Source organism: Amblyomma maculatum, chromosome 10 (genome assembly GCF_055883805.1).
Source record: "Amblyomma maculatum isolate TAMU_Amacu chromosome 10, ASM5588380v1, whole genome shotgun sequence".
NCBI classification, from domain to species: domain Eukaryota; kingdom Metazoa; phylum Arthropoda; class Arachnida; order Ixodida; family Ixodidae; genus Amblyomma; species Amblyomma maculatum.
In genome coordinates, this window is record NC_139353.1 from 105334374 (window position 1) to 105361630 (window position 27257).

At 45.7% G+C, this 27257-nt stretch overlaps 1 protein-coding gene across 1 annotated transcript in view; it reads left to right on the forward strand.

The window, feature by feature from the left end:
• Window positions 1–4658: 4658 nt before the first annotated feature.
• The window catches only part of LOC146177184 (protein-cysteine N-palmitoyltransferase HHAT-like), a gene marked incomplete at its 5' end in the record, with an annotated part of 52856 nt that continues 30257 nt past the window's right edge, over window positions 4659–27257 (forward strand). Inside the window, 3 exons of the mRNA XM_084581483.1 lie at window positions 4659–4895; window positions 18635–18859; window positions 22087–22202. Coding sequence (XP_084437609.1) covers window positions 4659–4895; window positions 18635–18859; window positions 22087–22202 — 578 coding nt within the window. The remainder of the gene's footprint in view (window positions 4896–18634; window positions 18860–22086; window positions 22203–27257) is intronic.

Genomic DNA, 27257 nt, shown 5'->3' on the forward strand with positions numbered 1-27257 from the left:
CGTGCCTATACTCAGCGGAGTGGTACCGTCTTATCTTCTAATGATACTCCCGTAGGTGTCCCATGAACATATCAGGCACGTGCCTTGCTGGAAAGAATCACGCAAAGTCGCCACAACCTAGCTGCGACAAAACAGTGGACTATGCTTGATCATCTGCTCGTTAATTCGCAAAGGATCATCAGCGCGTGCGGTTGATGAGTTGTCTGATGCTTAGCAAATAGCGCGAACGGCTGCTGAGTTGTCCGATGTTTAGCAAGGAAGCCGCTACCCATACCTTTGCGCAAAAAAAATGAGACACGTAATAACAACCATATGCCGAGGCTTGAATATTCAGAAATTATAGGAACTACAGTCAGAAGTTCAAGCCTTACTTCCTTTTTCTTCCTTCAATATACGCGGTTCTATAGAACGGTGACTGCCACGACCCTATTATGCGAGGAAATGGAAGGAACCGCGTCATGGTTCAGCCATGCTTTTTTGACAAAGCGCTGTAGAAATCGCATTAGGAACAACCTGCACGTTGTCACAGCCACGAAAATCCTTCGAGTAGAATGTCTTCTTTAGAGGGCTTGAATTCATCTCTCTTCTCAGCAGCGTGCCATTGCGCCTCGAGCGTTTGACATTGCAAGAAACGATGGAAGATGGTCTCATAGCTCCCACAGCTGCTCGTGCGTTCGAGCACATGCAGAACATTGTTGTTTCGGGCACAACACTAAGTTGACATGTTTTGTGCGTTCACAATGCACATAAGACGAAGAAGAGGGCATGCCGAAAGCTTCCTCAGGTGGTTCTAAATGCCTCCGGTTCTTAGGTGACGTCACAACAGACGCAGAAGCAAGGTGTCTCTCCCTGCTTTTCTCCTCTGTAGCAGTCGCGAGAAGCGCGGGAGATTTGAATTGCGCGTTTTCTGTCGGCGACTGCGCAGATGTGTTATGCAGAATCGAAAAAATAATTTCACAGATATGATCAACAAATAATCTACTTCTCGTAAGGCAAACTACGTCCGTAAAACATCTGCCCATTAAACAAAGCCTTCATCAGTTGAGACTTTGGTTTAAGAAGTATCTACAAGGGAATGTGAAGCGGCTGCAACGGGATCTAAAGAGTTAGCAATACTACAAACGAAAGGACACTTTACAACCTGTCCCGTAATTTGAAATTAAAATGATTCAAGAAAACTATATCCAATATTTCTTATTGCAAGTCGATTACTGAAGATTGCAGTGCAGTATTAACGCGGAAGAAACGAAAAAAATGCAAGCACAAGTGTTCACTAACATCTCTCTTTTATTATCCTGAATCAGATAAATAGGCGATAGGCCCAAACCTACCAAAACGATGAATTACTCTATTAAATCACGCATCCATGCAGAATTATCGCCATATTCTCCCGTTCCTTCAGACTATCATATAATCATTGGTCTACAGAAATGACACTTATCCTTCGCTAAGGCGTGTGGAGGGTTGCTGTCACATTTCTCCGCGAATTTCGAGATCCCCAAAGCCTGTACTATCACCCTTATGGTAGTTTCCCGACACTTGCGAAGGATAGCTGTATATTTTTCAAGGTCAGGGATGCAGCCCTCGCAGAGGCTAAAATATAAGGAAAGTGACCCTGAATTTGGATTCCTTAGATTTCTTTTCCGTTCTTTCAAACTTGTGTTCAGGCACCTCCATGTTTCGCCTACGTAGATGTTTTGTTGTTTTGGAACTAGCGGCAAAATAACCTGGCTCAAGACAGTAAAATACTGTTTTTATTCAGCGCTTGTGTCTGCATTCTTTTGGTATCGTCGGTGCTATATTCTGCTCTGCAATCTCCAGTATGCAGAAGCAAGTAACTAGAAAGTCACTTTCTCTAACAAAATCGATTCTGCTGAATCTCGTGCTTGTGATTTGCCTTCTTAAATTGCTCCTTAACTGCACATAATTTCAAGTAAAGAAAGGAACCTAAATCCATTCTACTCAGACATGCAACGTGTGCGCCACAAAGAATAATTATGTCACCATGTTTAAGTTGATGTTCAATCAGCCTATCCCTTCAGACCAGCGCTGAAAATCTTGGTTGCCACACAGACCTCATGTTTCAAATTTCGTGCTAGTGACATGCAAGCTCAATTTTTAACGCGTGAACGTTAGAACGCCATGTAGAAAAAATTGTCTGTCGCTGGCTAGCAGACCGTTTGAAGCATCACAGCCTCAAATGATTATGACAGTGCCTCTGGAAGATGATAGATGGTAGGTGCCACAGCCGGTCTCTGCTTGATTGGCAAGATATGTGACACTACCAGACCACATGAAATGGACTCTCCGTGTGGCTGTGTTATCTCCAGATGCTCTTTTGAGGTGGAAGGACAAGTTGGCAATAGAACGCCGGTACCTTAGCCATCAGGTCAGACACGTTCATCCTAGGAAACGAAGACAGCTCGAACAGCTCGATTGAAGCTGGCGTTTATATCTTTGACAAGAGAACCTTCACGTAGTATGGTCTTTTAGGCCGATGTGCTCCCCACTTTGAGAAAAGAGAGGCAAAATCTAAAGAAATAGTAATCAATGGAGTAGCGTGTAATCGAACCACAGTCCGTAAGGGTAACAACAGAGTGGAATCGTTACTGTAGCCGGACCATCTATTAAAGACGAGGCTTACATGGCACAAAATCCTGTGGAACTCCAGGGGACCTGCTTCAACCCAGCGAATAAACTTTATACAGATCTCCTTCCCACCTCTAACAAACCCTCAAAGATGTCTGGTTCATTAGTGTCCACATCATGATTATAAGGCTGCGTCTCTCATTTAATTACATGGAATAACATAATAGTTAAAAATAAATATGCAGATGACTAAGGTAATGTTCAGCAGCCTCGGAAAGGAACCGCAGTTTACGTCAGGTAGCGGAGCACTGAAAGTAGTAGGCGAATATTTCTACTTAGTACAGGCAGTAACTGCAGATCTGGACCATGAAAAGGAAATAGCAAGAAGAATAAGATTGGGATGGAGCGCATTTGGCAAGCACTCTCAGAATATGACTAGCAGCTTACCGGTATTTGGTCAAGAGGAAATTATACAGCAGTTGTATCTGACCTGTAGTCACCTATGGGGCAGAAACGTGGAGGCTAACTAAAAGAGCTCTACTTAAGTTGAGGACAACGCAGAATGCTATGGAACGAAAAATGGTAGGGGTAACATTAGGAAATAGCAAGCTTGCAAATTGGGTCAGAGTAATAACTCAAGTTACTGAAATTCTAGTGGAAATCAAGAAGAAATGTGCATGGGCAGGAGATGTAGTGCGAAGAAAGGACAACCGATGGTCGCTTAGGGTAACAAACTAGATTCCAAGGGAAGGAAAGCGTAGCAGAGGCCGGCAGAAAGCTTGGTGGGCGGACGAGGCTATGAAGTTCGCAGGGGTCAAGGGGATGCAGTCAGCACAGGACCGGATAAATGGAGGAATATGGGAGAGGCCTTCGCCCTGCAGTGGGTATAGTCAGGCTGATTATGATGATGATGATAACATAATCGCGTATGATGCTGTACAAGCAGGGCGCTCAGGCGCTGGGGCCATGCGCATCTCAATGAGCGCCTGTGATTTTTTTTCTCACTTTACCAGTCTAGCTGCCGTTTGGGGGACATCCATATAGTAGTGCTAAAATAGAATATCATGCCGGTACGGAGCAACATATTTGCTGCACTAAGCGTCCCTAAGGGACGTATTCATACGACTTCACGGACCGGTTTTCTTGCGAACCTGAGGTCATGTTAGTGATATCATAACAGCGGTGGCTAGCAGCATGGTAAACGTACGTGCGTGTGTGTATCACTTATTACTACTATGCGAAATCTGCACCTTTACGGCAATCTATATGTGGTAGCGGGTAATTACTTCTGGACATTTTTTCTTTCAAGCACGGCCAGGAGGTAAATCACGGAGCTCAATTGGAACATCACATGACGCCATATTTGCGAGCTGAAAGTATCCACGGTCCGCCGTTTGAATTCACCTGTAAGGAGCATGCATGTCTTGTAGAGCGTTTGCACGGTTTCATGCGCACATACAAAATTCGTGAAGGACAACATGAACAGCTAGATGACTTTAGTCTTGGAGCTCTAAATTCGGCGGTAAACGCCATATACCTGTAAACTTCTATGCTCCAATACATGGAATTTGTTTTCCCGTACTAAGCCAGTCATGCGGATTATTTCCTAGTCTAAACTTTAGGACAAAATAGAGAAAACATTCGTGTGGTGAACGTTATATATAATTATTTACAACTCCTACAACGTTGACATCTTCGCTCCAGTATATACTACCTTCAGTCCTGTACCAAGACGCCCATAGCAGATTTTTTAGACAGCATTGGGACTAAGTATAAAAAATGTCAGGCTGATGAATTTTTAAGTTGGTTTATTGCTAGCAAACTAAATTCGAGATATCCTTCTTGTGAAGACTCATATGTGTTTATTTTCGTAGGTCTTATGTGTTTACTCTGATTTTTATTTAATTGTTTCATTTAATTAGTTTGCAACAACAGCAAATGTTTACAATTTTCTATTTAAAAACGTCAGTGTCAACCAGTGCTTGTTACAAGGCACCAATGGGAAGCACGTGGTGCTTAAAAGTTGCTATTCATCCAAATAATTCTAAAATTTCCTTTCGCGCAAAATAAAATTTATTAACTCTGTATTCGATCACTTCTGTTGCACTCAGCTGCTGCCCCACTACCACGCCGCCTTCTCGGTGGCCTTCGTGTCACTAAAGTTGACCTGGTTCAGCGCCGCCTGCTATCTCGCCCAGCACGCCGTGTTCTTCGCACTCGCCTGGATGAAGGTTCCTGCACTCTGCTACGGAGTGGCGTTAATTCTGGTGTCACTGTACGATTTATTTCAGCTGGACCTGCTTAACGTAAGTTATTCGATAAATGATCATGCATGTGGCTCCCATGCTGTTATTTAAGACGCGGCAAAGTTCGCGTGTGGATTTTGTTCGAACATCTTGCCTCGCCTTTTGAGGATTTCAGTTTGATGGACAATTTTGCCCATAGTTTTAGTCTGGTTAAACAGATGTTTAAAACGTTTCTTCCAGTTCCAATTTTTAACTGTATTTTCCTCGTACCACTTAGGTTCTAGTTATAAGTGGAACTCTTTAAATGTTCGACATATGAAGCAAAGTATTTCTTTTGAAACATATGGGGAACAGGGTTGGGGATGCAGTGTCTCAAGAAATGATAGCCAACAGCTGCTAGGCCAAAATGTATGTGATGAAATTTATTATCTCTACAGTTGTATGGCAGATCGATATTTCTCGAAAATAGAGCTCTTGATGTTTCACTCACACGGCTAGGCCAAATCGGCATCTTTGAAAAATTCGAGGACATTTTGGCGACTAAACTGATGAACGACGAAAGCTTGAGTGCTGCATTCTGCTACGCAATTTTACCGTTTGCGAGGCATAATTAGTATTTATTAGATAATTATGCAACTGTCACTGGTTAGTAAGTACAAATTATCAAATCATTATTTAGTAATTATTCAGTCAGACATTTATTAATTAGTCATTATTTATTAAGTGGGCATTGAAAGCCATATTGCCGTTTAAGGCGGCATTATTGATCAATAATGAAAATAAATTTTTATTTACCCAATTGTCGCTAATTAGTAATGTCATTATTCAGCAGTAATTAGTTAACAATTAGTTAGTGAACAATCATTAATTGGTTCTTGCTCGCCATATGGAAGTATAAGGTGGCATTAGTTATTAAGAAATGATTGGGCAACTGACAATAAACAATGATTGATGTCATAAATTAGTATTTACGTGATTATGACCTAGTTGTAATTATAATTATTAGGAATTAGCACTTACTTAGTATTTATGCTAAGAAATCATTTAAATAATAAGCATTAATTATTATTTAAGCATTCATTGCCATATGGCTTTACAAGGCACGCATTCGGGCATACTGTAGTCCGTAGTGCGAGGCATTAATAAATAATTAGCTCACTAGCAACCCACTCTTTAGTAATTAGTAAATGATTAGTAATCAGTATTCAGTAAATATGAAATTATTTGTGATTTATTGCGCCGCTACCACTAATGAGTAATTATTAACTAGTCAATAATTAGTACTTAATAATTGATGGGCATATGGCTATATAAGGCACGCATTCACGCATACTGTGGTGGGGCTCTGTGATTGGTCGATACCTCCATGACGTCATCTCGTCTCGACCAAACAGAGCCCTCGCAAAAGCGTGACACTTTCACTGACGACAACGATAAGGCTAAAAGGATTTCGTCTTATACACATTGTGACGAGAGCGCATGCTTTCCGCGGCGTAGCACAATCCACCTTTTGCAGAAACGTGGCGCCATCATTACAGAAGGCACTAACACGAGGCCTAGCAGACGGTCATAGCAGCACCTCGTGAATGTGCCTCTTACGCAAACAGTGCGGAGCAAGGCCATAGAGACTGGCTTCATGATGTGCTGCTAGCGTTTTGAGCATGCGCGGATCAATCGAGCAAAAGGAGGATTGTAAGCCGTTGAAAATGAAGCGCTGAAAATACTAACTTCGTTTTTAGAAGTACAGAGGGAAAAATGCATGTCTAGAACGACCGAACTGCGTGCTCCGGGCCGCTCGGAGCTACGTGCGCGACATCTAGCGATAACGCCTGGTTCGAGACGGGCGGAGTGTCAGCATGCGCGGCCAAGCTGATAACACTGTCTGTCTTTTCGGGGCTCGCAGGCTGCTGCGGCTTTACCTTCTGCTTCAGTCGTCTGCGAAAGCGCATACGCGGCGGAGCGCACGCCACTGGCTTCTCTTTTTTTTTTTTTTACTTTCTTCTTGTGCACTATCAAAGCTCTGGCAGGGAGCATTTCACCGCATCATTCACGCGCCGGTGTACTGCATCGTCATCCTAGTCGCGAGCCTTATATCAGTGATCGAGGTTTGGCAGGCTGCATTTGCCGGCAAATAATGCCAAAATCGGCATGCTATTACTGAAAGCATACTAGGACCTTAAGTGTGGCGTATACACAAGATCAGATATGCGATAACCTGAATAAAGTTTTCATCCCTACAAGTGAACAGACGAGATGCGTAAAGGCATCGACGATGGCGCCGCGACTCACAGTATACCAAAGGAAAGCCATCACAGAGATGGGCTGGACAATAACCAAAAGAGCTATAGCTCAAGCTACTGGACGCCCTTTAGCCACAGTCAGCAGAGTACTGCAGGCATTCCACAAAGAAGGCCGACTTAAGGATGCTGCGCGCGGCCGGCCACCAAGAGCGACGACGGAAGAAGAAGACAGGCTTGTTGTCGCAGGAGCAGCAGATGATCCGTACCTCAGCGCCAGGGAGCTTCGTGACATGTTCGCTTTGAACGCATCCACTCAGACAATCAGGCGCAGGCTTCATGCAGCAGGTGTGAAAAGTAGAATAGCTGCGCAGAAAACACAACTGAGACAAGCGGATCGGGACACGCGCCTGGAATTCGCGTCTGTGGTGGAAGACTGGACCCCAGACAATTGGAGAGCAGTCGTCTTCAGCGACGAAGCCACTTTTTGCACGCGCTGGGACCAGCAGAAGCGGGTGTGGCGGCCGGAAAAAGCACGGTAGGACTGTAGTCTGTTTCAATGTGCTCGCACGTCTGAGAATATACCCGGAGTTTTCTTTTAGGCTGTCAAATTTATATTTTAAAACCAGTGAGGTGAGTGCAGTCTGAGTTGTTAAACTGTATAGCACGGTGGGCATTATGTAGGCAATAGAGATGAAACACGCATAAAGAACTTAAATTAGTATATTTTATTTTCGGCTTCAGGGCGAAACAGTAAATCTCAAAATTAAAGGTCGTGAATGCATAATGCGAGCTCAGTTCTTACGTTTTCGGAATCGGCAATGTTTTTTGAAGTATAGAACATCAAAATCACACTTTTAAATGTTCGTTAGGTTACCTTTTCTGCATGGCACACCCACAAAATTGTATCCTTAAGCTAAGATGTGGGGAATTTTAAAACAGCATGTGTATTTTATCATATAAAAGATGTATGATTGATTTCGGGTATTATACTGTGCGCTGCGACGCCATATTAAAAATCTACAATGCTGGAAAGCCAGCTTAACGAGCTCGCGAACGGACATTTTGACGCTCCATATTTTGAACCATAATGGGCTTCAATCTCTTTAATGCGTTGCACTCTCGTCGTTCCCAGTCCTTCACTGCTACCACATCAGGTATCATTAGCTCTGATGGCAATTTGATTCTTCTAAGAAAACCTGATTTCCCTACCACCATGCAGGGACGAAGAAAAATACATTTGGAATGTGCGCAGCAGCGGCCGTGTTTCAGTCAGCGTGTGGGGAGCCATCAGCTACGATGGACTAGGACCCCTGTACCGCATTCCTGGGCGTATGACTGCAGAAGTCTACGCGGAGGTGGCAGAAACGGTCCTCTTGCCTTATGTGCTTGATGGGCCGTTTCCGGATGGGCTCTATCACTTTCAACAAGATGGAGCTTCTGTGCACTCAGCCAAGACTCTCCGAGACCTTTTTGAAAGGCTTGGCGTTATGACCCTTCCATGGCCTGCAAGAAGCCCTGACCTTAACATTATAGAAAACGTGTGGGGACTGATGAAGAAAAGCCTATCCAAGAAATCGGGACTCTCCAATTGCAATCCGGACGGGCTATGGGAAGCCATTGAAAATGAGTGGGGACACCTCCGCAATGACCGCGCTCTCGTCGACTCCCTCTACGAGTCACTGCCGAAGAGGATTGAGATCCTAAAGAAATCTGGGGGAGCCCCTATTCGTACTAGTTTGTCCTCTCCATCCCCTAATAAACAGTAAACTTGTGGAAAAAATAAAAGAACGTGAAATGAGAAGCCGGCAATCTGTTTTCTTTAATGACCAAAGAAGAACAGTGAAATAAAGACATACCCGCCGCTTACACTTACTTCGCGGCACCTTTAATACTAATTTGCCTTCCTGCAATTGCCGAAGAACGAAAACTGCCAAACCTCGATCACTGATATAAGGCTCGCGGCTAGAGTGACGATGCAGTACACCGGCGCGTGAATGATGCGGTGAAATGCTCCCTGCCAGAGCTTTGATAGTGCACAAAATGAAAGTAAAAAAAAAGAGAAGCCAGTGGCGTGCTCTCCGCCGCGTATGCGCTTTCGCAGACTGGCAGCGCACATCAGCGCTTCTGACGACTGAAGCAGAAGGTAAAGCCGCGGCGTTACCAGGCGTTACAGCTAGATGTCGCGCACGTGGCTCCGAGCGGCCCGGAGCACTCAGTTCGGTCGTTCTAGACATGCATTTTGCCCTCTGTACTCTTCGAAGAGCCTTACCCACTGAGAACACTTGTGAGCTAAATTACACATTCAATGGTCTGGTGCCCTAGGGTGGCCACCTCTTCGTTCATCGTGTGCGTTTCCTTAACTGTCCTTAGCCTTTGCCAAATATAAAAGACCAATGGCATGTTATAACGCCCCTACTTTGCTAGCGGGCGCGAAAAAAAAAATCAGTATTTAGCGCGTAGAACGTTTGACCAAGAGACAACTGTACTGAGGCTGCCCTTTTCTTTTCAAAGTTTTCTTATTCTTGTATTGCAATTTCGATGTGCTTATTTGGTCAATATTTGCTGTGTAACACTCGGAAGGACACTCGCGGTATTTGAAATGAGCGCATAAGTGCGACTAGGAGCGTCCTCGTCACTTACGCGGTATCGTTCAGCTGCTAGTGCATAATGTTCGAGTTGGCTTATCACCTCTATTATACATCTCTAATTAGACTCTATGTGTTTTCCCATATCGGCTTAGAAACTGGTATTGCGAATTGCGCTTTGAGGAGAGGCCGAAGAGACTAATAATTATTAATAATACTTGGTGCTCAGGAGAGCAAAAGGCGCAGGATCTGTCACATTTGTTCTGTGGACACTTGTACCGAGCCGTAGGAAAAGGGAGGTGGGATAAAAAGTGGAAAGAGAGAAGTGGCACAGTTCAATAACGCTACTTATCCTGACAAAAAAAAAAGGACTTCTTCATTTGGATTGGTTTGTGGGGTTTAACGTCTCAAAGCGACTAAGGCTATGAGAGACGCCGTAGTAGAGGACTCCGGAAATTTCGACCACCTGGTAGATAGATAGATGTATTTATTGAAAGGAAAAGGCAGATAGGTTGGCCGGAATAATTCAAATCTGGCCTGCTACTCTGCACTGGGGAAGGGGAAGGAGAGAAGAAAGAAGATCATGATGGGTGACGATGTGGAAGAATGCATATGAAATACATATACAGACACAGTAGCTTGTTTTACAAGCGCGAATCAAGTCCGCTGGCGCACAAAAAAACGGCAAAGAGCACGCACTGCCTGGGCACCCTTCCCCTTGTCCTGCCAAGCGCCCAGCAGCAGGTCCTCCGACAGAGGCCTCTTGTCTAAACGCTTCAAGGAAGCCGCTAGCACACTTCTTTCGTGCGCATACGCTGGGCACACGAATAATATATGGTCCACAGTCTCTGGGATGCCACAAGTTCAACATTCCGGTGAGTCCATCTGTCCAATTAAATGTAAGTACTTGTGCGTGAAAGCCACGTTTAAACGAAGTCTATGTAGTAAGCATACCTGATGACGCGGAATATCACGCGTAACATAAAATTCTAATGTTTGATCGAGCCTTCTTAAACGAATGCGGGGTTCATTAACGTGCGCTTACATCGCACACCACACGGGCGCCGCTTCGTTTCGCCTTCATCGAAACGCAGCCTCCGAGGCCGGGATTCGATCCCGCGTCCTTGGGAACAGTAGTTGAACGCATTAACCGCTGCGCCACCCCGGCGGGTGATTTTTTTTTTTTCATTCAGTGGTCTTTAATTTACATGGCTTAACATCCCGAAACGACTCACACTATGCGGTATTCCTTAGTGAAGGGTTCCGGAAATGACTACCGGCTCGTGTTCCCCAAAGGGCAATGACATCGCACAGTACACGCGCGCCTGAGGTCAGCACAATGAAAAGCGCCTGTCCTATCAGCGCGCAGTGCCACGTTTTATGCTTGAACTGACTATCCTAACGGCATTTTTGTAGATCCAGTATAGCGCCAGTCTTTAAATACCTGCCGGCCAGGAGCCGGCTTCCATAAGAGGCAGGAATGCAGGAAAGGAATATGAACTCACAATTTTTTCTTGCAAGAAACACACGTTATATATAACCTTCGTTTTTTATAATACACAAGCAAAATTAATAATGGCAATCTAATCCAAAAGCGATGTGCCAAGGAATACCTTGGATCAAGACGCGCAAGAAAGCAAACACCGAATCAGACAGAAGAAAAAATTTCGATATCAGTATCACCATTGCCGCCTTGCTTACACATTCTCTCACACGACGTGGGCCCTACGAGGGAAGAAAGGCTGTCGTTGTGAGACGGATCTTGGAATGCTGAGGTTGTATCGCGGCAAGACTTTAGCTATTCTACAGAACAAATTCTTCTGAGGCTGTGAGGGAAAACACTTTCAAATTGCAACGTGTTGTAAACACTGCCGCCATGTGGCTTGTTTTAAGTAATGCTGGCGGCTTTTTAACACTTCTGAACTGGCAATGTGTTCTTCGGCCCTTAAATCTGGCATTGGTAATTTTTTGTCATCATATTTCAGGAAACAACACAGAACTGCAGAGTAGGCCACGGAGCAACCCCTGTTTGTTTTCACTCTGTTTTACCAGTCTGCGACGCTGCATTCTGTGAAGCTTCTTGCCTCTAGTTCTCGATCTGCCAAACCTCCTTTATATATCCTGTACTAAAATGTAGGGATAAATTGAAAGCTATCAAGCTGTGATTAAAGAATACAGGGTTTAAGGTCAAATTCAACATTGCATATATGAAAGACGCTGTAGTGGAGGCAAGAAGAATAATGCCTACCAACTTTTGTTTAATGCGCACTCGCATTACATAGTACAAGGCTGCCTTGCATCTACCCTCCATCGGAACGCAGCCGTCGTAATTCCTGATTGAAGTCTCGTCGTTTGGCTCAGCGATCGAGCGGCTTAACCATTGCACTGCGCGGAGTGTCCATGAACTGAATAAAGAAGTTTCACTTTAAATTTAGGCCAGTCCGCGAGATCTAGACATGAATTTTTGCTCAGTGAACAAACACGAAATTATACCGTTATAGCCGAGTGGTGGTGGTGAATTCTTTTATTGTGCCCAAAAACCGGAGAGTAGTCAAAGGACCGGGTGCGGTGACTTAGAGGAGGTCGGCGGCGATCCCTAGGGATTTCGCGGCCTCCACCGCGCGCTGGATAAGCCAGCGTTGATCTGCTGGCTCGGAAGTACGCAGGAGAGACTCCCACTTTTCTGGGGTGTTTGAGTTGTCTGTGTTGTAGTGTGTACAGGTTCACGCCATGTGTATGAGAGTGGCCGGAGTTGAGCGGTGTTTACACATGGGGGCTATCTGTTCCGGAAAGATCCTGCTGTATAAGAGGTGGTGTTGGAAGCTGCCAGTTTGTAGTTTACGCCATTGGACGGCCTCACGTCTTTTTATAGTGCCTTGTGCGAGAGGATATGTGCATCTTCGTAGTCGGTAGTGCTGGAGTTTGTCCGTGTAAGTGGTGAGTACAGAAGGACGTGATATATTAGTGTCAGTGGAAGCAAGGTGGCTGACCATACTCTCGGCTCGGCAGCTGAGCTCTCGAGCGAGAGTGTGCGTCTGGGCGTTTCCGCTGGGCGACTCGTGGGCTGGAGCCCAAAGTAGTAAGCCAGATGTGACAGAGCCTACGTCTTTAGCCGTGCTTAAGACGTAGAAATATCCATGACAGGGCATGTAATATGCACGGATCACTGTTTATTTATTTTATTTTGTTAACTCCATACATAACGGACCAGTCTCGAAATCGCAGGTAGGCCGTCGCCTGGTGTTGCCTTCAGACGACGAGAGTGCAGGCATACTTGGGAGGGCCAAACGTTCTGCTCTGCAAAGAATATTAGCAAACCTTTGCGGATAAGAGGGCCGCAGGACAATCGGGCGAGGTTCGATTGGAAGTTTACAAGAGAAGACTACGCTGCAGTGGACACAGGTTAAATTATTTGTTCCCTTGCTCGTCCAAAATCATCCTCTTGTGCTCACGACGCCATGATGAAGGAGGGCGTTACAAGTGCGCTAAAATTTGGGGCCAACTATAGGGAGATGAAAGCCAACGAAACTTGCAGATATTGCACCGCCTATTACCGTCCCGAAACATGGTTAATGTCGTGTCTTTTTCACGGCATCCGTGTTACCCTCTGACCTTCCACACTGGTGCGAGAAAAGCAAAGATAAGCCCGATCCGGCTCGTTCTGTTTGTTTTGTTTTTGGCTCTCGCTCTCTCTTCGCAGCTAAACAGCTAAATGAAGGGTGGAAAGAGAGACACACCGCGGTCTCCTGCAGCCCGCCCGATCGCCTCACTTTTTTTTCTCCGTGACGCGTGCGAATCAGTGATGGTTTTCTAGTGCTCCACGTCACATGTGCTAGTTGATGTAATGGGCGGGAACTCGGGAGGATGCCCGGCTAGGCGGGTCGCTGCGCGAAAGCGAAATCGATAATCTTTAAATATGTTGTATATAAACAGCTCTCTTTTATGGACTTCTCCTCAGCGGGCATACAGAAGCGCATCTCCTCTTTTGCAAGCAATTAATAAGGAGTTTTTGGAACCTCTTTCAAGGTCATTTAAATATCATTGTTACGCATAGGCTGCAAACCACAACATAATTAGCTAACGCGACTTAAACGATTGCAACACGCTTATGCTTCAATTTAAGGTAATTATTGTAATATCATATATATAGCCCTCTAGCTCCTTCTTACGTTGACCATTCTGTATTATGAAAATAGGGCAGTATTCTTAGTGGGGCCTTTACGTATGACACAGGGACATGGCATTGATGAGCGATATGCGAAACTATTGGGAGATGTCAAGCCACCATCGTCCTCCAACAGAAAGTAATAAAATCCATCTAAGGAAGGGCTTTAAATAACAAGACACTGTCTCCCCATGGGTGTTCACTGCTTGTTTAGCGAATGTACTCAAGGGCCTTGATTAATGCGTACGTTGTTAATTGAGTATGTCTCCAGGTTGATGTCCTCACGAGTTTGTCCGCATGATTAGTTCGAACGAAATGAGATATAAAAGAATGGATGCATTATTATATAAAGGAATAAAAGAACTCGGCAAGGAAAACATTGGGGCTTGTTGGAAAAATTAGAGCCAGGTAAGTCAATCAGACTTCGAAATAGTCGGGAAGAGTAATGGCGACGTCCAAATCTGATTACGTTGTAATCATCTACCGGCGCCGTAGGCCAAAATTCCTCTGTCGGGAAATTTGAAATGATTGAACGTGAGCGAGTGGAAAAGGGGGCGATATGCATGCACAAATGAGGGGGAATGGTTAGAGAGTGTGTAAAGAGAGATAATCAAACAACTGCTGTCTGGAAATTTTGAGAACTGCAGAATCTGCAGGGGTGAAATGCGAGAGCCTGAGCGTTGCTCCTCCACGCGGTACATCGCGCGCCTTTGTGGCTCGCAACCAGCATTTCATTGAAAGCATCAATGTTCACCGGCGTTATATAATTGGTGTACAGGAACGGAAAGGCGCAGTATCTGTCATTCGCGAATTCCTGCTGACACATCTCGCTGATAACACAGCAACACTCAGGCTTACGAATTTCTTTACTGCACATTCCTGTAGTAATCTTGGAAATGATTCTAACAGTTAAAGACCAGTTGTAATGAAGACTTCCTATTGACCAGCGACTCGCTCATAACATTGCCTTGTTAGTAACGAAGGGGACTCATGACAAATAATGATCAATGACATAATAAATGGAAATGAATGAATGAATGAAGCCTTTATTGAAGGGAAAGGATGGCTCTCGGCCGCTGTTTGGGTTCTTGGGGAGTTAGGAGAGTGTAACTTCGTCTTAACGGTTCTTTAAGCTGTTGCTTGTTGCTTGCCATGCGGCCGATCTTCGCGCTGTAAGTCGACCTCTCTCACACTACTCGAAGCAGGCCGCTCTCACTGCCGTATGTAGCAATGGAGTGTTGTATTTCGGTGCTTGATATAACCTGACCTGCTAATGTGGGCATGTCGTCGTGGGGAATATGCGTAATTTTGTTTCTTCCTCGTGTAAACGATGGACATTGCCATATAAGATGTTCTAGGTCTGCTGTACACTGTTCCTTACAGTGCGTGCATATGTTGTGTTGAGTGTTTTGTGTCTTCCGAGAAACCACGCGTGATGTACGTGAGGTGTGTAAGCTGCATTTGTTATTACTTTGTTGAGAAATATCTCTTGTGGTCGAGTGAGCCCTTTCGTGTCCTCAAACACCGGCGTTGGTGTCGCTTCATGTAATCTAAGCTTACTGTCGTGTTTTATTTTGATGCGTACATAGTGAATCATCGATCTGCCAGGGGAGCCTTTAGTGAGCATTGTTTGGTAAGGATTTAAGTCTATCCGTTTAGGCATGGAGTTGGGGTGTGGGGCATTGTACGTTTCAGCAAGCCCACCCGCTTGCGCGGCTGCGTTTCCGCCGTCCGTGCCAGTATGTCCCGGTGTCCATATAATTTGAATTTCTATTCCAACTTCCCGCATTCCCTTCAGCCTCTTTCTGATGTCCTTGGCCACTGCGTCATCTGTAGTTGGTGCCGTCAGCTGTGCAATCGCTGCATATGATTTGGTTAAAATTCGATATCCATTGAAGTTATCTTTTCTGGCTGCAGCGGTCGTAATGGTATTTATGGCTCCCCATATGGCAAGCAACTCTGAGTGTAAAATTGTTCCTCCAGGTAGGTGGCACGTGTGCTGTCCGTTGTGCTGAGGCGCTGGCACACACACCCATGCCACACTCACCCTTTCATTTCTAATTGCAGCGTCAGTGTAGATGTCTATTGTATTGAGTGGTCTCGTGAGGGCAGTTCTCTGTGCTAAAAGTTGCCTAGCTACCACATTCCGCCTACTAATAGGTCGTTGTGGCCTTAGTGCGATTACCGGCGCCTCCCACGGGGGTGAAGTGTCTGTCCCCAGGGGCCTCGGAGCAGTGTTGATTCGGTTGTCCCATGCCATGATCTGCTGCCCTTGGGTCGTGTTTTCCAGTAGGGATCGCATTCTTATTTTTGCTTCTCTTATAATGTCTTGTCTGGGTGGTATGCTGACCAGCTTAAGCAGCTCTTCATTCCTCGTGTGCTTAGGAAGCCCAGTAATGGTGCGAAGAGTGGCCCTGTGTAGCTTTTCGATGTCTTTAACGTCGCGATTAGAAAACTCATAGACAGGTGCCCCGTACAGAATCCTGCCGACAGCAATCGCTCTAGACAGTGTTTGGCACGATTTTTGCCGGGCTCCGCCGTATTTGTTTGAAATCCGGTGAATCATAAGCAACATCGGGGTCCAGTTACGTTGCATTGTACGAATCCATTTACGAGGACTGTTGCAACTAGAAATCTGTGCCCCCAAGATTTTTGTCTGGCCGTTCGCAGACGTGATGTTGTAAAAAAGCTGTTACGCATGAAGCTAAAGTTTTTCTAATCAGCCCTGGAAATAGCAGCAGCTTACTACAGGTAGCAAGGGGCTGCATGAAGCGACACGTCTAATTTCGACAGGTGGTAACCACTGATTAGTACCACAGGAAAGAAATCACTATAGTATAACATAGGAGTGGAAAGCATTGCACAAGCAATCTACCATCAAGAATTGTTTCTTACAAGTATTCCACTGGAGAAACATATATAGCGGAGCTACCTGACCGCTACTCACCTATGCGATTGAGAAATGGGGGCTAACAAAAACGGTTGAACTTAAGTAGAGAACAATGCACAGCGCTCCAGATGTAAAAATAATATACACGAAGTCACCGGAGTGTGGAGGGTTAGGTCAGGTAACTTGATTTGCTTACTTCCTGGCGAACTCAAGAAGAAACGGGGATGGGAGAAGAACTGATAATTGGTTATGGTAACTTATTCCAACTGAATGCAAATATATCGGGGTGGGAGAATATTCGGCGGGACGTCAGAATGCTTGCGGAGATTCGATGCCGGCAGCTAGCATCGGACTGGCTCAATTGTAGAAATATGGGAGATGCATTTCTCTGCAGCCAGTCCTCCTCAGGCTGCTCGTGATGATAATGACAGCATTTATACTTACAGGTAAACTTAGGCTATGATTCAAAGCTGTGCATCTTCCGCAACCGGATACTCGTTTCCTTCCTTCAAGTTTGATGAGGAGCGCGGAAAAGGCTTACTTGGCCTTGCCGAAATCCTGTTTCATCCGTTCGCAGTCGATCGGTTCGACAATGACATTTTCTGCTCCGCGTGAAATTGCGGGTCATCATGTGCTCCGGGTGCATAAGCCTGCGTTTAGAAGTGGCTTTCACGCGTTAGCTATGTTGCGCAGGCGGGCAGCTTCAGAATGATCCAATTGTGTCAACAATTTGAAACAACGCTAACACACACAACCACAAAAGAAGACGAACGACGAGACACAAGGCTGACTGTCAACTGAATTTTATAATAAAAATCAATAGACAGTCACCGCTTGTGTCCCGTCGTGTGTCTTCGTTCTTCTTTTGTGGTTGTGTGCGTTAGCGCTGTTTCAAATTTTCCTATAACCAAAATGAACCAACTCGCCCAGAAAGAAGTCTTAATGTGTCTGCAATACGTCGGCGGAAGATGTACAGTCAGTGACAAAAGTTTGCGGGACGTGACTTCTTTGAAAACTATTTACTTCTGTGTTGCTGGGCTAACATGGTGAATTAAAAGTTCTGAATCACAAGAGGACATGCACGCCCCAATCAGAGAAACTATATCTCAGAAAAAAACTAGCGAGGCAACACTGGCAACACTGGCAACTATTGGGCAGCATCTTGGTGCTCTGTCCCGTTCTTTTCTTGTGTGTGTGTGCGTGTTGTTTTGGCGGCTTTAACTTATAATGAACACAGACAGAAATGTTTTTCCCAAAATCCACATCCCGCAAACTTTTGTCCTTCACTTTACGATTGGTGTTAACAGTATTTGCGCGCGAAAGGCTAATGCTAGACACTTCGTTCGGTAGTTGCGACAGAAGGCCTTTGTCACAAGACCTGCTACCAGGCGCTTGAACGGAGGAGTGCAAATCATTATTAGCGATATAGACTTTTTCCCGAATCTGTAGAGATACGGAACTTGACTCGCCTGTGTGATGCAAGTGATGCCTCACATATTTTCAATCTACCTTTCCCCACTCTGTCACTCATCACGAGAATACTACTTCTCCTCTTCCCGTGCCCATTGTAGCAGGGCACATAATTAACTTTGCTACCGAATTGTCTGCCTTTGTATGCAATAAACGCCTGTCTCTATTTACTGTAAGAAGCACGCCCACTAAATATTTTCTTGCTTGCGGCCTTCAAGTCATAGTGCCTTTTCAGTTGTCTCCTTAACGCCATCTTTTTACTGTTGCTCGTAACATAATAACAGAGCGCCTTTTCCCCCATCACCACTTTATCTCTCTAAAAAGAGAGCTTGCGCTATCGATGTAATGCACCGAAATTTATAATGCTTTGCAGATGGCTATGCAAAATATCCGGTGTAGGTTGTAACCCCTTATATTGATCTGAGTGGACAGCATCTTGCCCCTTTCAGGTTGTCTATGAAAGCCACGGTGACTACTGCTATTTCATGAGCGTGGTGGCCTTCTATTGGACGGTACTCCGCTGCTTCAGCTTCTGCATGGATTACATGTCATCTGACAAAGAGAACGCCGGCTCTACGGGCTGGCCCGAGTATTGGAAGACACTGGCGTATGTAGTCTACCTGCCTCCCCTCTTCTTGGGACCGCTACAGAACTACGATGACTTCATCAAGTCGGTGCGATGCCTTTCAGTATTTTAGTATTAGTGTTTGCTGATCCATGAAAAAATGCCGATTTGTAAGGATAGATTTAAATCAATATTGCACACACATTACCCAGATATAATTGCGTAGAAGAATTTCCAGGGCATGTGTTTCAATATTTTGAACTACAGAATGCCTAAGACGAGGTACTTGAAAGAAGCACAAATGACATGGAATATTTCAGCGCTAATTTCCACCTGCTTTTTCTACGGCGTACAGTTTTCACGCCCTTGCTGAGTGATGGTTTATTACGTTTAAATAATCGGTGTTCATTGCGTGAAAAATAGCTCAGCTGCTCCAGCAAAGACTTAAGAACAACATTCGGCCTTAGACATGAAGACGCTTTGGTTTCAGAATTTTGTTCACCAATTCTCTGATGAAGTCTCGCGAGTATAAATTAGTGTATATTGTCCTGCCACGTCTGATAGCCAGAACAAGGACTTGGTAGGCCGCTTTAGGTATGCGGTGAAACACAGAAGGACACTCTGTTCTCCGACAAGTTAGAAAGGACACTAGCATTAAAAATGAAAGTTGATCACAGTGGGAGCTTTGTACGCGATATTATTGCGAGAGCTCCAAGTTGCGGTCAAGCGAAGTCATCGCGATTCAATATGCATGCCTGTCTAAAGTTCTTGAATATTATAAATAGATAAAATTATTGCATATTTCTTTTTTTTTTCCTTTACTAGTAAGATGCAGGACAAGGGTCACATTTTTGAGCAGCATCTGTGATATCAGAGCAAAGAGTTATCTTGGGCATGACATAAAAATAAAAATGATGAGAGCAGGCTTCATTACACTTCCTATGACTTCTCAGTAGCTCCTTGTCAACTTTCTACAAGATTACTTGAAATAGCTAACACAGATATGAATTCGAAACCAAGAGATGTGCGCATGCATATCTCTGTTGCTACTTAATTTAAATAGAATAGAAATTCGCTAATCGCAATTATTTACTTATATAGTATTTATTCAGTTCCCACAGCACCCATAGGCATTACAGCAGGGAGGGTGGGGGATGGAAGTCGACAAAGTTAGACGCAGACCAAAGACACATGAGCTTCTGCTATAAGGCTAATGAATTACGCATTATGCATGCACAATGCTCAAAACCAATGAATATCAAAAATTGGATACTCAGAGCTACAGGCAACCCTCAACTCAACATCGAAAACATCATCGCTGACAACATCACGAGAGAACTGGTTCCACTCTGAAACTGCTTGGGGAAAAATGACGCCTTAAATATGCTTGTACGACAAGGGGTTTCACGTACTTTTAAACGAGTCTGTACGTTCAGAGACATAGTAGGGACGTCTAATATACTTATCTCTTTCTATATTTACCAAAGAATGGTATATACTATGAAATTGTTTTAACCGTAATTTTTGCCGTCTAGCGTGAAGGAGCTCCCAATTTAATTCTTGCTTTGCCCTTGCAGCACCGAGCTGCCGTTTGCAACTTCCAATGGCAAAGTGTGCAGCCATGTCCTGCATATGCACAAATATTCGTTTATAATGTATATTAGCGGAAGCATGCAATGAAACATGCTTCATGCATATCTTCTAAAGAATTGTACGCGATTATTTGTTCTTGAAATGAGGACGATATACAGTGTTTCTTGTACGTTTGTGCCCCTTTTTGTGCATACATGCATGCATGCTTCAAAACTGAAAGCATTCAGTGTCTACGAATTGGGTATGTGCCTTCGATGCCACCATAGGATATGGTTTCTTGGTAGAAATGAAGTACCTATGCCAATATAAAGGAACAAAAACTCGATTGGGGCGTTTTTCTTTTTTTTTTCTTCAAGTTATTCTACCATCAATGCCATCTGAAACGGATTGTAGAAATCAGGCAGTTTGGATAGCTGGGTCCAGTGAAATTGATCATTCTTACCTGTCTGGAAGCGGTTAGGTTTCTCATTCGTGCCATAAAATGCAAAACATTAAAATAGCGGTTCAAGAAGCATAGCTTGCATATTAACTAGTATACCTCTTCGAGGGAGCGCTGCTGAGTCGACTTTGCCTGGTACGCACCATCGGCGTGACGATCTTTAACAATGAAAGTAAGTTAAACATGCCCTTCAGTTTATTCAGCGCTGCCTGTCACGAGAAAGCACGATACAAATTAACGGCCCTAATTCTCATCTTCATGTAACGTTACGCCTTTGTAAGCTCGGTTAAGCTGCTTCCACAATGTGAATTCCACAAATCAGAATTTCGTGCAGAGCTTTAGCCTGAAAATACCCGCCTGTATGCCCAAATCCTAATTTAGCGTACATCTGGACATTATATATTTCAAACCATATACCTGATGGTTGGTTGGTTTGTGGGGTTTAACGTCCCAAAGAAACCACATACCTGAATGCAGTAAGATGTTTCAGTAGTCCACAACAGGCAAAATGCACTGTAGATTGCATAATAATTCGTAAAAGTGAAGCCTCTTCCCAATAAGGATGAATTAGGAAGGGTTCAGAATTTGTTTTGTCAATAAACAGTCGAGAGGCTAGAATATAATATCCGAACCCAATTTGAATGCATATAAATAAATATTCAGTCATGGTTGGCAATTTGGTTGTTCGGAAGAGGAAAACAAGACTATGTAACAAATATATTTTAGCTTCAAGCAAATAGCCACGGTCGTTGGTGTAACATGGCTATTTATATTATTTGTCACATTTTTAGTCTCTCCACCCAGTGCTGTGTGAGAAAATGGCATATGAGTTTATATACAAAATGGATGTAACATGTATACTCAAGATATCTACCCAATGTTTAACTCTGATACAACCAGCATATATTTTTACGTTTCTTGGCATATTTCGTAGCCAGACCTTTCATAACTACCCTAAAGTCTAGCAGGCAATTTTTGGAAGCCATTTTCAAAGTCTCAGCCAACCTTGTAACCTCTAAAATGTACGCTTTTCAGCAATTGTTACATTTTATGCTAAGGAAAGGTATACGTAGTGTCTTCAAGTTCGCCGGGTACCTTTAAGAGGTTTCCATGGCAAACAGTTCAGCAATTATAGGAATGCTACTTAAATGCTTGCTTAGCATTTTTACACGTTCCGATGGCGTAGGCATAGTTCGTGCGGCACTTTGTCGTCCCGAAGTACGTCAGAATTGTTCAGACTGCAATCAAATTAAAATACTTTGTAGCCTTGGTGATATAAATTTGTATACGTGCAACACTTTCAGATGGAAAGACCGAAGCCTCCGATCACGGTGCGTGAGATTATCAACTACGCTGCCGGACTTTTGCGCTCGGCTGCCCACATCCTGCTCATAGACATCATGTGCCACTACTTTTACAGGTGATATTATACTTGCTAGGCTTCAAAAACGAGGTGATCTGAGTGGTCGTAAAGCATCGCGCTTCTAACTCTGATGAATACTGAAACTTTATACTGACTAGATATATCCAAAAGTATCCTGACAGGCATTCACATAAGATCAATAAAGATCACTCTGGTTTTCTTATAAATATCGCAGATGTACTTAAAAACATTTTCAGTGTCACAGACGGATGACTGCGAAGCTGTTTTCTCAATTGAACATGAAGCTAGCTGTAGTTTGAGGAGGCACTGAGGGTATAGAAGATGAATATGCGAACCAGGGTAACTGAAATTTATTAGCAACAATGGTGCGGCAAAATTATGTACATACGGCTAACGTGCCGTTAACTAAAAAATGGCTTGATGATCTCCCGTTGTAGAAAGCAAAATACACATTTAATAATGGGCGTCGCTGTTTTTGTCAAGAACAGAAACTCCTTACTTAAAAGAGCGGCAGAAGGCCTACTTCCGGAGACGTCAAGCAGATGCTTATTCCATGCATTCATGCCTGTGTATATGTGTGCTCTAATGTATGGTAATTCTGAAAGAATAAACTGAAATGATATCTCCAGTTGTGATGTTCAACTGCCAATAACTTTGGGTTGAACTCGGAGCAAAACATTCGTATTTCATGCAATGTTTCCGAAGATTGACGCCCTCACTATGCTTCGAAAGCTAAAAGTACAATCGCATCATGTCGTTGAAGCATTTTCTACTGACTGCTGTCAGATCTCAGGTTTTGGAAGTGGCTATGGTAAACTTATTCTTGATGTTTCTTGAAGTTCTTTTTTTTCTTCTTGTTGTTGTTTACGGTCCCGTCTCCTTGCTTCGACCAAAGAATTTCAATGGGCCGAATTAAATTAACAAACTGATTTAATTAAGATAATGGGTTGGTTAAATAAACAGGCACAGCACAGTTGAAATAAAGAACAGAAGAGACACTGAGTTGGGTCGCCCTCCGGCTTAGGACCGTCCGTCGTCCCAAGCGAGCGTACCGGGAGAACGTCCGTCTTCTCCGTCGCTCGGGCCGCAACTCCCCGGGCCACCCATCGCACCTCGTCGTTTTCGCACTGCCCCACGTTTCCGTGAAAACGTCCTTGGTGTCCCCCCCCCCCCCCCCCGTTCACACAGATTCGTGAAAAATCGTAGCCGAGGTCCAGTTCGCCGAAGCGTCCCAACCCCGGCCCTTCCACCACTAGCATTCCACTCTCGAGGACGCGCACGAAATTTACGGCTGCCTGTTACAAATACCAAAGAAAAAAAAAAACACCCAACGGGCACTCGACGGATTCCGCCGACGGCGTTCGGAGCCTCGCGCGCTAACCACCAGGCCAAACAAAGAACAGCCGAGCGCCTTTCAATGCGCGAGACCACCCGCGCACAACGCGCACATGAAGGGACACTTCACACTGTACACAAAAACAAGAAAAAGGTCCCTCCTCCTTGGGTACGGGCGCCGCTCCACCCGCGCGCCTCGCGGGCCGGCTCTCCGAAACGGGAGGAAACACACACACACAAAAGGAAAACCCGAGTAAACATGCACTATTGACGACCTTACACGCCCCTCCTAAGATCGTTACCACAACCTCACTAGTTGTTGCACAGGATAAATAACACAAAGGTCGTCACAACTTCATTACAACGCACAAAAAAACGTAACGCCACTTTCAACAATTAGGTACTGAGACACAAGGCAACCGCCGCATGCGAGGCATCTAGCATGGCACCATGCGAACGCATCCGACACGAAAACATTTTTCAGAGTGGTCCCCGTGCCTGCCCTCGGAAACCACAGTGGGCTTCAACAGCTCTGGTGGCCTGTTGCGCCATGATAGAGGTGCCGATGATTGCTATGCGCATGTTTGATTTTGCCGCAGCCTACCCCTAGTTCCTATGCTACTCTCAGTTTTGCGCCACGTCTTCCTTCTGCGTCTCCAATAACCTCCTCCGCTCTGCGGTCCCTCTCGGCGTTTTCCAACGAGCGAGGTTCTACCTCTCTCGCCGCTACCTGCCTCCAAGGTGACAGCCGCCCGTCCTCTCATATCGGGCACCTCGCAACCGCTGTTGCGTGCTTGTTGTTCAAGCGTGTGCCAAGCGTCTGCAGAAAGCAGGCAGTCTGCCTCCCTGGAAGCCGGTTCCCCTGTTACGGCGCAGAGCAGTGACGCGCTTTTCCCGACATGCTGACTCTGGCCTGCCTCTAAGCTGAGTGGAACTCGAGCTAGTTTTGCTAGCACTCTATTACCAAAGGCGCCAACAAGTGTGACATCGCCCACCTTCTCTGTCCCATTGTTAGGTAGCGCGCCCTCTGTTACGACAGTTATTTCGGTGCCACTGTCAACTAGCGCTCGCAGAACCGCGTCACCACATCTCAGGTTGACGTATTCCCGTGAGACTTCTTTCCTTAATAATGATACTGTGCAAGTCTGAACATCAACGGTACCTCCCCGTCCGGCCTCAACCATGGATCCGCCGCCGCCGCTGCCAGCATCTCCACAACTCTCCTGCCCTACAATGTTTTCTCTATTCCCCAGCATGTTGCCGGCTCCCCTGTTGGTGCGGTTTTCAGGGCAAGACCTTGCAAAATGTGGGCCATTACAAATGAAGCACGCAGGAGATTTGGAAGACCCTGGGTGCGCCGGCGAAGAAAGAGTTGATTTTTGCAAAGTTGGTTGTTGTTTGCCAGAGGGGCGTCGGCCTGCAATTATGTGTTTCCTTCCTGACCCATTTCCTTCGAAATCCTCGAAAGCCTCCATCAAATTTGCTATCTCGTGTGGCTTCACCCAGCTGTCCCCTTCCTCTCGTTTGACATACTTGTGAGCCTCAGTGCTCAGTGCCTGCTTCATCTGATCTGCCACATTAAGATCAATCACGTCCTCGAGCGTCTTGATTCCCCTCGCCGCCGTATAAAAAGCATGGTAGCTTTCGATTCGCGACGCAAAATGTTGCCAGGTCTCGTTCTCAGCCGGCAGCGCATTTTGGAACTGCCTTAGATAATCACCTGGAGACAGTCGCAGCTCAGATAAAATGGTCTTTTTGACCCTGTCGTAATTATCTAGCTCTTCGGTAGAAAGCTTTGAGAACAGGTGCGGGATTCTCTTGGTCATAAGGGGCAAAACTAAATGGCTCTTAACATTGTCGGGCACCTGATAGGAGCGGAATATGCCCTCGAGTCCCTCCAGCCATACCGGCACTTCTGGGTCTGTCGGAATCGGTGTGAGCAAACTATTTAGGCGGTTAGCAAAATACGCCAGCCTGTCTTCGCGCATTTGCCTCCCGCCTGAGTGCGAGCACTTCAGTAAACCGCTGTGCAGCTCCAACTTCGGCGTTTTCTCTCGCTCGATGAGCAGCGTGGTTTTGCTCAGCTCCAGCTCCATTTCCAGCCGTCGCATAGCTGAATCGAGGGTTTCCCCAGCGCCCCCATCTGCTCCCGCAGGCCCTTTTGTTCCCATTCTCTCATCTGCCCCTGTCACCTCCTCTGCTCTGGAATCTCCGCTATCGCTCCCGCTCTCCTCCGCACTCATTATCGCAACCCTTGCACTGCTACGTAGTATCATGCACAATTCCTGTTACACGCTACAAAACGCACGGCACCAGTGGGTTCTGAGGACCAGCATAAGGGCCACTCACCTTTCCGCTGGCGTAGCCACCCTGCTTTCCCCGACTACCGCGTCGTCTGCCGTTCCTGCGCCCGGGCTTTGCTCCTCTGCGCTGCCAGTGCGCGATGTAAACCTTGGAAAACACACGAGCAGTCCAGCGCTAGTCCATCAGTAACTGATGTCACTTTCGCTGCCTGATCACTTGGCTGGCGCGCTTGATTTCAGTTCCTTGATGCGCTGAGCACCGCTAGCTCGGTCCGTTGGCCGTGATGCGCGGGGCGTCTTTCGCTGCCTGCGCGGCTCGCACCTTACGCGCACTGATGGCTCAGTCCGTTGGCCACCATTCTGGGCGTCTTTCGATGCTGCGCCGCTAGCTCCTTCAGCTTCAGTGTCGGTCCATCGATCTGAAATGATGGCTCAGTCCGTCGGCCACAATGTTGCTGTCTTCTCGTGCTGCCTTCTTTCAACGGAGACCTCCTCCTCAGGCGCTGTCCATCGGCCCGGAAGTCTTCCTGCTGAACAAGTTGTTTTGTGATCGCCGAAGGCTGACGGGAGACTGTGATCCTGTCTTCGGCTGCGCCAGTAAACTTCTTTTTGATGTTTCTTGAAGTTCTTTTTTTTTCTTCTTGTTGTTTAAGGTCCCGTCTCCTTGCTTCGCCGAAAGAATTTCAATGGGCTGAATTAAATTAACAAGCTGGTTTAATTAAGATAATTCGTTGGTTAGATAAACAAGCACAGCAAAGTCGAAATAAAAAACTGAAGAGACACTGAGTTGGGTCGCCCTCCGGCTTAGGACCGTCCGTCGTCCCAAGCGAGCGTACCAGGAGAACGTCCGTCTTCTCCGTCGCTCGGGCCACAACTCCCCGGGTCACCCATCGCACCTCGTCGTTTTCGCGCGGCCCCACATTTTCGTGAAAACGTCCTTGGTGTCCCCTCCCCGTTCACACAGATTCGTGGAAAATCGTAGCCGAGGTCCAGTTCGCCGAAGCGTCCCAACCCCGGCCTTTCCACCACTGGCATTCCACTCTCGAGGACGCGCACGAAATTTACGGCTGCCTGTTACACATACCAAAGAAAACAAACACCCAACGTGCACTCGACGGGTCCGCCGACGGCGTTCGGAGCCTCGCGCGCTAACCACCAGGCCAAACACAGAACGGCCGAGCGCCTTTCAATGCGCGAGACCCCCCGCCCCTCAAGAAAGACATAAAACAGACAACGCGAACACGAAGGGACACTTCACACTGTGAACAAAAACAAAAAGAAAGGTCCCCCCCCCCCGCCCCCCTGGGTACGGGCGCCTAGGGCGCCGCTCCACCCGCGCGCCTCGCGGGCCGGCTCTCCGAAACGGGAGGAAACACACAAACACACACAAAAGGAAAACCCAAGTAAACATTCACTATTCGCGACCTTACAGCTATCATGCGTAAACACGGAC